The sequence below is a fragment of the Meleagris gallopavo genome, chromosome 3, assembly GCF_905368555.1.
Source record: "Meleagris gallopavo chromosome 3, MGAL_WU_HG_1.1, whole genome shotgun sequence".
Lineage (NCBI taxonomy): Eukaryota > Metazoa > Chordata > Aves > Galliformes > Phasianidae > Meleagris > Meleagris gallopavo.
Window position 1 is genome coordinate 93,151,419 of NC_139406.1, and position 13,293 is coordinate 93,164,711.

Here is a 13,293-nt window from a genome sequence, read left to right on the forward strand (position 1 = left end):
GAGGCCAGTTAGGCTCCAGCATAAGCTATTTTAACTGGAAGGTGAAATATGGAAGTGCCCATTACCTGCATGCATCTATCAGAGGGGGTAGAATGCTTGTGCACCCTCTGGCTCAACCCTCCCAAGCAGAGAACAAAACACAGCAAATGGGATGGGAGTGCACCAAGTGCTCATCCCAACCACCAGGGTTTCCATCTGCAGGTTGATTCCCATGTGAGGACAGCAAACCATGTCTCTCCTTTCCAGTCCCATTTTTACATATCCCAAGTCTGCAGACACACACCAAGACCCTGCAAGCTCACACTAAGCCTGTCGCCCAGGTTGGTCCCTAAAAGTCATCTCCAAGCACTCACTCCAGCCACTTCCTTTCCACATAGCACTTTTCTCCCTTCCTCCTGTACTTGTCAGAATTAAAAGCACATTTTCTCAAATTGTGACTATTTAACCAAGCAATTCAGATCACTCTGTAATAATAACCTGTCCTCCTCCTTATTTACCATCCCACCAATTTGTATGTCACCATCAGGGTGTGCACGCAGAAAGTGAAAATTATCACTGTGCTCCTCAGTACAGGCCTCTCTGGATAGATGTGGTGGGGTTAGCACAGATCCCAAAACAGCATCCCAGATAAAATCACAGAATCACAAAATTGTAAGGGTTGGAAGGGACATCTAGAGAATATCTAGTCCAACCCTCCTGATAAAGCAGATTCCCTACAGTAGAATCATAGATTCATTAAGAGACCTCCAAGACACCCAAATCCAACCCCATCCCATCTCCACCATGCCCAATAACCATGTCTCTCAGTGCCACATCTCCACAGTTTTTGAACATCTCCAGGTACAACCCTCCCCAGACCCCACCACCTCCCTGGGCAGCTTGTGTCAACAGGTTGCAACTACTAGATACCACCTACCCAGAGCTTCTCAAGGACCAATCCTGACCATTACATACAGTACTTTAAGATATAGTACTGGCTTTAGAGGTGATGTGGGCACTGTTAATCATTTAGGTCCTTTCACAATATCAGCATCCTCTTGGGATGATCAGGATGACAGTCTCTCAGTTGCCAAGGCTCCTTTCCTCCCATCAGGCTATGGCTATTATTGTGCCCCTGGGACCCTTTTTTGTGTGTTGGGATGAATCTTAAATCATTGAATGCATCTCAGTGAAAGGAATGGGCAAATCTGAGTAGCCAGCAGGTGCCATGGGGAAGGTCAGGTTGCATATCAGAAGAATGTTCTTCACCAAGTGGATGGTTGGGCACTGAACAGATTTCCCAGGGAAGTGGTCATGGCACTGAGATTGCCAGAGTTCAAGAAGCATCTGGACAATGCTTTCAGACACATGGTCTGATTTTGGGGTGGTCTTCTGTGGAGACAGGAGCTGGACTCAATGATCTTTTAGTGGGTAGGGTGAGGGTGCGTTGATGGTTGAACTTGATAATTTTAATGGTCTTTTCCAACCTTAATGATTCTGTAATTCTATTCTATGACCTTCATGGATTCCTTCAAACTCGGGATATTCTATGACTCTATAATTCTATGACCCTCACACCCACCCCAGACCAATCATACACAACCCCTGCAGCTCTTTGGAAAGGAAACTGCTTTGTCATCAGATTATTTTACAGATATCTATGATTCCTTCCTTGCTTTCTTTTCCCTGCTGAAAGGCCATGTACCCACTGCAGCACACAGCTGAGCAGTCATCCCTGCTTGCCTATGACTTCAGGAATATGTTGCTAAGCCTGGGAATTTTCTTCCTGACAGTGTTGAGGCATCTCAGACCTCCTTGGCTTGAAGAGGGGTTTGCACTTGGCTGCTGAACAAATCAGCCTCCACTTACAGAGGAAAGTGCAAATGCCCTGGTGCTGAATTCAACCCTTGTCCCAGGAGGATCCTGCTCCTGGGTTGGAGGATGCAGGAGATCAAGGACAGGGAGAGAAGTTCAGATGTTTTTTCTAGCCCTTCCCTTCACAGTAAGCCACATTGTATGAATTTCATCCCACCTCTCCATTGCTAGAGAATGAGACAGAGCTCTCCAACCCAATAGACTTACCCTGTTCCAGAATCACAGAATCATTTAGGTTGGAAAAGATCACTAAGGTCATCTAGTCCAAACATCAGCTCCTCACCTCCATGCCCTTGTCCACAGCTGGACAAAAAAAATTACAGGTCATCTTTGAAGCTGTTCTGTTTTCCTATCAAATTCTCTCTGATCTCACCTCAAGCTGAAATGACAACTTACTGCTACAAAATGTTTTAATTTTTGAGCCCACTCTGCTCTCTGAGATGGTGTTCAGGAGATGCAACTCTTGCACATCCCTTTCATGGAGAGGACACAGTGCAAAACAAAGCAACGTTCAGCCAAAATGTCCAGAGTTGGAAATCACAGAATCACAGAATGGCCAGGGTTGGAAGGGACCTCAAGGATCATGAATCTCCAAACCCCTGCCACATCCTAGGGCCACCAGCCTCCCCATTTAATACTAGACCAGGCTGCCCAGGCCTCCTTCCAATCTGGCCTTGAACACCTTCAGGGACGGGACATCCACCTCTCTGGGTACCCTGTTCCAGAACTTACCACTCTCTTTGTAAAGAACTTTTCCCTGACATCCAACATAAATCCTCCTTCCCTCAACTTAAAATCATTTCCCCTTGTCCTGCAGTTATCTATGCTCTCAAAGAGTTGATTCCCCTCTTGTTTATAGGCTCCCTTTAGGTACTGAAAGGCTGCAACGGGCCAGCCTTTTTTTCTCTAGGCTGAACAAGCCCAGCCTGTCTTCGTAGGGGAGATGCTCCGAAGACAGGCTGAGAAATGACCAACTATGTTCCCAATGGAGCAGCTCCAAGGCACAAAATGAGGATATTAGGTTCTGCTTTGCCCTGCACTGCATCTCAATCACCTGTGGACATACCTGGATCTCCCCAAAGCACCCCAAAGTCCCCTACCTTCTGACTAAGCTGCTGTTGGAGCCAGCACTTAGAGGACTGGAGATTCATCCCACAAAAACACATGGACAACTGTGGGGAAAAACTTTCCTCGGTGGTGATTTAACGCAGCCCAGAGCAAACCCAGTCCAAGTACTTCCTACCTGGCTCATCCATTGGTTCATCCTCATCCCTCTCCACTTTGCACTTCTTATCACCTGGAGAGGTCGAGGACTGGAGGGAGATGAAGGATGGCAGCTTCTGCAGACAGCTGCTTCGAGAGGTGTCCACTTCCTTCCAAAACTTCACATCTTCCTCCATGCTGGAAGGTCCGGGCACTTCCCCATCAGGAGAGAGTTGAACTGGATCATTCCTAGAGGAGGAACACACACAAAAAAATTAATAATGGAAAATAAAACAATCCCCTCCTGGCACTGCTGAAGTACTTGGAGTGGAGCAGCAGAAGAGCACGTGGAGGATCTCTGGGATTCATCCCAGGCTGATCCTTGTCTCTGATTTCTGGCGAGCACAGATAACATGACAGTTCAGCTCGTTTGATATCTCTGATGACGGTGCTAAGAAAGGAAAACAACCCCCTGAGCAGCTTTCGAGCACTGCGAGCTGCCCACAGGGCACCTAAAAAGAGCAAGGAGCTATTTTGCACCTCATTCACATGGGGGATGTGAGCTCGGTATCATTTCAAGGCTCTTCTGTCACCCAGAGAGCCTGCTGAGCGCTTGGCCCCTCTGCTACCATACAAGGTAGGGCTGGGATGGGGATGATGGCAGCAGAGTGGCAAAGAACCCCAAGCTGGTGTTTTCTTCTCCTTCTAACCAAGACTTTTAGAGAAATTTTCAGAGCTTAGAGTCCAATTTAAGTTTGGCTTTAATTTTCATGACACTTAAAGCATTTCAATTCAAAGGGTAAAACTTGTGGCAGAGGATGGAGGAAGTCAACTCAGGTTAGATATTAGGAGAAATTTCTTCTCAAAATGAGTGGTAACACATTGGCACAGGCTGCCCAGGGAGGTGGTAAAGGTCCCTGGAGGTGCTCAAGAAGCATGGAGATGTGGCACTGAGAGATATGGCTAGTAGTCATGGTGGGGATGGGGCAACAGTTGGGCTTGACATTCTTAGTGGTCTTTTAAAACCTTAACAGTTCTATGATTCTATGATCCTCTTGGCAGTGATAGCACAGGATGAAGCTTGGGGTAGCCTGAAGCACAACAAATAACCAACACCCCGACCTCTAAAAGGTTTGGAGAGATGCTACACACTCATAGTTGCTGCCACAATTAACCAAGAACACTTGGTCTCTGCCAGAACTCCTCCATCTCCCAGGTGGACATTCTACAAAAGCCTCAGAGATGCCTGAAGGTGCCAAAAACTTGGGCAGCATATTTCTAAGAGCAAGGATACTCACATTCTGATGGCATGAACAAATCATAGGGCAGTGAGACGCAAGCAATCTCCATGGTCCTCCCCATCAGTTGTGCTTCAAGATCTATTGGAGAACTGATCCATTTACCCATAAGGACTCTATCAAGAAGGCACTGCAGTGACTCATGTCATTGACATCTTAAAGTAATCCAGCACGCACACAGATACATGTATCCATAAGAAGCAATCTGAGAAGACAATGGTTTAAATGCAGTTTCTTCTGCACTTTCCTACCTGTTTGTCTCCTCCCAGAGCCGTCTCCACTTGGAAGGGGGATCTTCACCAGCACAGTTCCCCGGTGAGTGACGTTTCTTTTTTGGGTGCAGCAGCTTGCAGCAGGCGCCCCTGGGGCAGATGCCTTTCTTGGCAAAGTCTGGGCAAACCAGCGTGTGCTTCTTCTTGCACTGGGAGGGAAAAAAAATAAGAGAGGCATTGGGAAATGTCCTTGTTGAAAAGGAGATGGTGGCAGAGGATGGAGGAAATCAACTTGGTTCCCAAACTCGGTCTCCCTTCAGGAGGCACAACTCACTGCTAAAAGCAGAGAAGGATGTGCTGGTGTGTTCTCCTCCACACCAAATGCATGATTTCACATCAAAATATTATGTGAAAATATTAACTTCTTCCGGGAGATGCTACACATTCACAGATTCCTTTCTAAACACCTGACTTTACTTACCCCAAATGCCAAAATCTGGACAGCAATCACCCCTGAGATGGTATTGATGGTCTTGGTAGATTAACAGAGGTGGAAAAGACAGTTTCAGACAGCACACTGGAATATAAAATTTTCCATTCCAAGTTTGTGACGTCCCTTGGTCAATTGAGAAGGAGTATGAAAGGAACAAAGCATGTCCCTTTTTTGCTTCAAAATGTGCCTATTTTGGGACTGTTGCCTCCTTGCCAAAGGAGGCCAAGGGCTGGAGCTCAGCCTATGGTTTCCAGAGCAATGCTCACAGAGGGAATCTGTGGCAAAGAGAAGACTGCAGAACTCACCAGATGGACATTCTTCTGGGAAATGGCAATTTTTTGGCACATGAAAAGGCAGCAAGGCAGAAGAGGGAGCTTTGGATGTGATTTCTAACTAGAAAAGTTGGTTGGCTTAAGGGAGAATGACCAGCCTCTCCATCTCCAACACTGGGATACCACCACCCAATGACCCAGAGAGCTCACCCCAATGTAGCACAAGGGACTCAGAGTGGGGATCCTTCTCGATCCTTCCAAGGATGCTCCTTTCCCCACCCCTTATTCTCTCAATGGCAGAGAGGCCTTACAGAGATATCTTATAGTGAAGTAATGGAACAGCTTGTCCAGAGATGTGGTGGATGCCTCATCCTTGGAGACATTTGAGATCAGGCTGGATGGGGCTCTGAGTATTCTGATAGAGCTGTAGGTCTTCCCATTCATCTCAGGGAATTGGACTAGATGACCTTTAAGGATCCCTTCCAATTCAAATGATTCTATGATTTTATGATTTAACAGACCAGAGGGCTAGGCAATTCCCCAATGGCGTGAAGTTTAACAAGACAAGTGTTGCATTCTGCACCTGGGATGGGGCAACCCTGCATATATGGGGATGAGAGGCTGGGAGCGGCCCCATGGAAAGGGATGTGGGGATTCTGATTTGATGGCAAGTTGAATCTGAGTCAACAGTGCTCCCTGGTAGCCAAAAAGGTTAAGTGTACCCTTCCAGCTGCACAAAGGAAGGGATTGTCTCACTCTGATCTGCGTTGTGTGGCCTCACCTCGAGCACTGGATGCAATTTAGGAACAGAAGGACATAAAACTATAAGAGAGTGTCCTAAGCAGAGCTTAAGTGGGGAAGGGTCTGGTGGGCAAGATGTATGAGGATCAGTTGAAGTCCCTTGGTTTGTTCAGCCCAGTGCAGACAAGACTGAGGGGAGGCGTTACGGTGGCCTACAGACAACCCATAACAATTCTGGTTACAGCAGCAGAATCTGAGGGAAAGGCATGGAGCTGAGTCAGGGTAGGGTCAAGTTGAGAGTTAGGAAAAGGTGGTGGTGGGCATGGAACAGGCTCCCAAGGGTGGTGGTCACAGACCCAAGTTCAAGTTTAAGGTGTGTTTGGACAATGCTCTCAGACATAGGGTTTGGATTTTGAGTGGTCCCATGTGGAGACAGTAGTTGGACTCGATCATCCTTACGGGTCCCTTCCAACTCAGGATATTCCATGATTTTATGATTCAAAGATCCTTGTGGGTCCCTCCCAGCTCAAGGCATTCTATGGTTCTATGGATGCTGCCTTACCTGACCATTCACACTACAAAACTCCTTGCTCCAGGACAGCAAAGACACTAACATTTCGCACAAATTTCAGAGAAAGCAAAAAAATCAATGGAAAGAAAAAGTTTGCAGAATGACCATTCTTGTGTCCTTATAGAAATGCATCTTCCTGCAACAGGGAATCACAAGATGTGGGCAAGCTCCTGCCCTTTTAATACCCCCAAAGTGGAGCTGTATGGGAGCAGCTCCCTGCGGTGACCTTTGGGAGGGAATGGCAACCCTGCTGAGCTGCAGGAGTGAGGGGACTCTGCTTGAAAGGGCAATGGGGTCTGGCAGCTCAAGGCAATCGCCTACATCAGCAGTGGAGAGAGGAACTTGACAGCTGGAGGCTGGCACAGCAGGAGGGCTAGGGAGCCGGACAGATACACCAACACCAGCTCTGTGGGGTGCAAGAACCAGGAGGAGGAGTAAAATTCATCAAAAACAGCTCCAAGCACTTTTCCTCTCTATTTCAAGGAGCTCCCATGATGTTATATCAAGTTGATAGGTATCATGAAAGCAGAGCATCTCCAAATAGTGCTCAAGGTTTGCCATGACTCCAAAATCCCACTGCTCTATCCCACCCAACCAGTGTTGGAAAATCAACATTGGAGAAAATCCCCTGTAGGCGTGGTGTCAGCTCTCATTGAATCATGAAATATTAAGGTTGGAAAGATCACTAAGGTCATTTAGTCCAACCATCAGCCCATCTCCACCACCCCATTCACAGAATCACAACATTATTCATGTTGGAAAGCCCACAAAGATCACGAACTCCAATAAAGTCTCATGAGATGGTAGGAATGTGAACTCTTATTTTTTTGGTATGCCATTCAACAGGGAGTATACAAAAATGAGCTTCTGCAGCAACACAATGCTTCTCTCAGCCTGCTTAAGCAGTCATTATCTTAGAAAATCTAGAAAACACACTTTTATGTCAAGAAGAAGTTTGGCAATACAGTTTTCCTTTTTTTCCCTACCTTCTTCACAACTTCCCAACCTCTGGCAGCTGAAGATAAGGACCAAGAGTAAGTGCTTAGAAAAGGCACTGATGGGACAGCTTTAAAATAATTTTTTCCCCACATATTAGCAAGCAGGAGAACAAACATCTCAAACTGATAATTGTTTTAAAAAATAAGAGGAATAAAATGGGCTGAGTAGGGAATGGGCCAAGAAAAACATCCCTGAAGGTGTTCAAAAAATGCATAGATATGGCAATGATAGGAGTGGAAAATCAAGATGAGGAAAACCAAAGGATGTCATAGAGTCTCCTCCTTCGAGATCTTCAAAAGCCACTTGGGTATGGTCCTGAGTAGGCAGCTCAGAGCATCCCTGCTTGAGCAGAGTAAGGATCGGATGGACCCAGAGGTCCCTTGCAACCTCAACAATTCTGCGATTCTGTCTAAGGTTCACAGCCAACCACCACCTCCAGTTCTCCATTCTTGCAATGACAGTGATGCCATGAGGACCTCTCTTGCTTCTCTCTTTGCTTCCAACAGAGCATTCTTGATGGGTGGCTGCTCTCACATCTTAGCTTTGGTCACATGCCTATGCTTACCATGAAGACAGAACAGGGCAGGTCTCACGTTTCTCACCCGAAGACCTTCAAGGCTGCTGCAGCTTTTCCCAGAAGAGTGCAGAGAGCCAGGAGACTCCTGCCCAGGGTGGTCCCTGGCCAAAATCCAATAGAGCACCTGCTGCTCACCATCCTTGGGGCTCTGTCATATCACTTGTGTGCAAAAAGAGTGCCCTCTGGGACATCTTGGACTCGATTACACTTATGGGTCCTTTCCACCTTGAGATACTCTATGATTCAATGACTTTCTACCTGGAGAAATCGTGTTATCAGAAATAGTAGCTGATCTGTGGTTTTGCAGTTGGACCCAGTCCAACTGATGTCCAGCTTTGCCACGGCAGTTCACCAAAAAATATTTATCAACTTAACTCCTTATATTGATTTATTTGCTTCTCAAGCTACGCAGAAGACTTCTGCATTATTGAGAAATGCACCCCAAGTCAATTACTACTAATTATCAGCAGGGCAGCAGCTCTCCCCAGAAATGCAAAATCTTCTCCTATGTATCTTCCAGCACAAAAACAAATGTGGAAAGGAGATGAGCAGGAAAAGATTCCTCACCTCGAAAAACCACACTGATGAATCACCGCTGGAACGGTCACCACTACATCGAGGAACGATGGAGAATGGCATTGATTTGGGAAAAATCCAAGAGATGCACATGGCTGCTTCTTCCCAGCTGAGAGGGACCAAGGGACAGTGCCAATCCACAGATGTGTGACATGCGTGTCCCCATCCCCACCAATCCTCACAGTGGGAGCAGGACTTGCCACATCACCATCTGGTCATTGGCTCCACTGGTGAATATACACTTAATATTAAAAAAACAAAACCACATGTGACTAATTCCAGTGCTGTGTCCCTGGCTCAGCTTTCTAATGACTTTGCCCCCTCTATTTATTTATGGGAGGGAGGGGACAGATCTTTTTTCTCTTGCCCCTGTGCCTTAAAGCCAGATGAAGTGGAGGGTTACTGTAAAGCTGCTTGCTGCTTGCCACGTGTCAGCCAGGGTGAAGCAATGGGGTGGCTGAGCGACCTCTCGCTCAGGGCCACCCGATCCCTTCCACCTGTCAGGGTGGCTAATTATACCCCATGGGACTCCTGCCAACAGGCAGGTTGTACCATAAAAAGAGAAAAAGTATCTGCCTCCTTCTAGCAGAGAGGAGAGAAAAACCACAGAAACCCCAAAACTTCTTCCAAACCAGCTGCACTGAGTGCCCATGGAATGGCATCAACTTCATGGCATGGGGTCATCCCATGGAGCGAGGTCATCCCATAGAATGAGGCCATCCCATGGATTGGAGATAGGGATCAGCCCCAAGGGGGACTCGTGCTCCAGGGTCTCCCTAGTCTCCCTGCTTTGGAGTTCCCCTCACAGCCTGCCTGGAGCTGAGCAGCAAGCAGTACCCAAATCTGGGATGGTGCCTACTGGCAGTCCTATACCCAGGACTCTTCCCCAGCTGCTAGGGAGTCCTGAGTGAAATTCAAGGTACTGCTCAGCATCCAAAAAGCCATAAATGGCCCCCAGCCTTGTCACTCACAAGGGAGGGGTCAGGCACAAGTGTATTTGTGGAGCACAGCCTTCTTTAGCCCCGACCTGGCAAAGAAGGAGGCAGCAACTGGCAGGGCTGGTTGGAAGATCTCAGCCCTGGGAATGATATTAATTAACATTTTCCATCAACAACCTCAGCAAGGCAGGAAGAAGGTAAAGCTGGGTTACTGGGCCGACCAGTAACCGCCCAATGACCCCGTGGGGGGAGGAACAGCCTTATCCAGCCCTGCATTCCCGGCTCTGCTCGACCAGGAGTTTGCCCACATTGAACTTCTCAAATATCTCCAGGCTTGTCTCGCACCCTTGATTCTTCTTATTCCAGTGCCAGGGGATGGCAGGTGAGATGGGAAAAGAGACAGCAAACCGCTGGTGCATCCTTGCTTTGCTCTTCCCATTTCTTTGGGCTTCCGTCCATCTCTACGTACAATGAGCACAAGAGAGTCTATCCAGCCCCTGCCTGGAAACCCAAATCCAAAAGGGAACTGCACAGTCTGGGAAAGGGGAGTTTTACAAGGACAAGCTAAAACCCCAAACTCAAGAAACTCAGAGTGATTCAACTCAAGAAATTCAACGCAGGTGCTTTCCTTTTCCGAGCCTGCAGCTCACGGGAGCTATTAGAGGTAGCACCATCTCCAAGTCACAGGATTAACTGGCTGGATTTACATTGGGTTTTAACGTACCTCTTCCTCATGAGTTTCCAGTGTTAAGTGGCTGCTGGGAAGCTATTGCTGGAGGTAGTGGAGCTGCTTTCTGACACCATTCAGAGCTGACAGCCAGTAAACAGCTTTTTTTTTATGGCCTTTTTATAATTGGGTGCAGATGGAAGCAGCCTTAAAAATTCCAGCTCTCCATCATTAAAACCTGGAGGACAATACATCCAAACATCATATAGGCTGTGGAATAATAACGGGAAAAGTTTAGCTAACACATGGAGTGTTGCTTGTACCTCTTTGTCTTCAGGCAATCAACAGGAGAAATCAAAGGGTTTTGACTCTGTTTTATCTTTTCTTCCCAGTGCAGAGCAGGGGAAACAGCCTCATGCTAGTTTCCCAACTGGGAAATACAACAAATGAGAGAGCTCCGACATTTGGGAAGAAAAGATTTTATGCTATTTGAAAAGTCGCAAAATTCCTCTCCCATGGTCGCCAACAGGAGTCCCAATTAACAGTAGATACAAAAATTGCAAACAAGCTGGTAGGAGCTGTGACAACTAAGGGAAAGCTCAAGGACACTTGAGCTTGTGGTTTCCAAGTCAGTGGTTTGGAAAAAGGGAAGAAAAAGCTCAAAATTTCTGGAAAAGTTGCTTGGTGCCACAGGATTTTGGGGCCACTGCTCCAAGGCTGACAACAGCATATGATAAAGTATCAAAGAATAAGAGAATTAATGAGGTTACAAAGACCACTAAAATCATTCAATCCAACTATCACTGAGTGTGACATCTATCTTTTTCTTGAAATCCTCCAGGGAAGGGAAGGATGTCCTGAAAGCCCAGAGGAGCCACGGCCCTTAGCAAACTCCAATTTGGTCTTACTCTAGTCCCAAGGCACCAAGGACTGGTAGAGACATGGTGAATGCAAAGCCATGGATAGAAGGATGAAGGTGAATCCCAGTTGGAGAGCAAAGAGTTGCTGAGGACCAGCATGGACACCCACGTGGGAATGTCTTCAGTGCTTAATCATTTCCTCACTGCTTTGCAGAACCTGCTCAGGAATGCCATTTCCATCGCAGCCCCCCAACAAGCTCATCCATCACACCTCCAAGTTATGATGGAGTCAGTTTCATACGGAGAACCCATCCATATTTCACATGGATAACCCATTCATGGAAACTATCAATCCCAAATCAACGCCTTTGGGGATAGAGCAAGGTAGACACTAACTGTACATCCCCTACAGAGAAGTCTTCACCAGAACCAGGGGTTCTGCCATGCATAGGCTCCCAGGTGGCCCGAGGACCTGCCACTGGTGTTTGCAGCGTGCAGAGATCAACAAGAAAACACAAGTGTGAACAAAGGGGAATTCCAGTGTGGAAACAAAGACAAAATCTGCTCTGCTTTGTGTTTGTCTGTAAAGAAGTTCAGACTGAAATCAAGAACTTTGCCTCATCAGTATATTCCCAGTCATTAGCAGTGATTAAGTGACTACTTGCCTCCTAATTTTCATGTTTTGTGATGCATCTTTTACTACAAAGATATTAAAACGCAAGAGAAAAAAAAAAAATCACAGGCTGGTATTTATCTAGGCACTATTATCAACTAGCCCAGGCTATTAAGCAGTTTGAGTTTGCCCTGATAAGCAACATCTTTAATGCAAGCATCTGAATGCTGCTGGAGATACTACAGTTAAATTAAAGTTGCAATAAGAACCCTCATTATGCCATTACAGAGTACGGTAAATAAGATGCAAGATGGAAACCCACAAAGATTTCTGCAGAGATACACGGATTGGATGGGGCGCAAAAGAAATCTGATTAGTTTTAAACCTCCTCTGGAAGTTACAAAGCTTTTCAATGGTAAGCTGCCATCCTCAGCACTCAGATTTATCACTATCAGTATCACAGTCTTTGTTGCTGTTCGAATTTCAGCCAAGAATCATTTGGGCGTGCAAAATGAAGAGACCAACTCTCTTCTACTGGGAGCCGAGTACTTGCACAACTCATTTGCCCTTCTTAGACCCATTTCACAACAATGTACAGTCAAGTCCCTTCTCCCAGCTGACACAATTGGGCACCTCATACCAGAATAGATTTATCATAGAATCACTGAGGTTGCAAAATACCTCCAAGATCATCAAATCCAAATGTTGACCCTTCATCACCACGCCCACTCAAAGAATCATAGAATCATTACAGTAGGAAAAGATCTCCAAAATCATCCAGTCCAACTGCCAACATTTGGTCTATTGGTTGAGTCCTAAGACAAGGTCTTACTCCACAGTTCCAGTAGATGTGAGCTTGCCATTACCCATTTATTTTTTCATGATCTGTGATCTTAAGAACAAACATATTCAAGATCATCACTAAGTTTGACTACTTTTGCTTCTTTCAATAAAGAATTTACTTACTAATCACTTGGTTGACTGATTTCAGATTTCTGCTACACATTATACGAAATAAGAGAAAAACAAACAAATTAAATGGGCAACTGTAACACACAGAAAACATCTGTCAACCAAAGCCAAAATTAAAGATAAATAAAATGAAGTTGCCTTTGTAGATGATTATCATACAACTGCAGTGAACTATAAAAGAGCAATCAAAGGCTACCCATCAGCTAATTCTAAATGGTAGGATAAGGTAAGCTGGAAATCTTCTGCATTATCCCAAAGATGGAACTGGAGTTATCTCACTCTGGTGCTGTGTGGGCATGCCTGAAGGAACCAAAAATCTGGCAGGAAGGTAAAAGTCTACTTGGCACATCATGAACCTGCAGCTGGAACAGGTGGGTACGTGGCTACTGTCTATATATATGCCCAATATATCACTCCTGGTGACCAGATTTGAAATCATCTAGATAA

At 46.1% G+C, this 13,293-nt stretch overlaps 1 protein-coding gene across 1 annotated transcript in view; it reads right to left on the reverse strand.

The window, feature by feature from the left end:
- Positions 1 to 13,293, reverse strand: part of ZC3H3 (zinc finger CCCH-type containing 3) — a 154,340-nt gene that overhangs the window by 10,020 nt on the left and 131,027 nt on the right. The window contains exons 10-11 of the mRNA XM_085221772.1: positions 4,607 to 4,776; positions 3,098 to 3,306 (exon numbers count right to left, since the gene is read on the reverse strand). Coding sequence (XP_085077898.1) covers positions 3,098 to 3,306; positions 4,607 to 4,776 — 379 coding nt within the window. The remainder of the gene's footprint in view (positions 1 to 3,097; positions 3,307 to 4,606; positions 4,777 to 13,293) is intronic.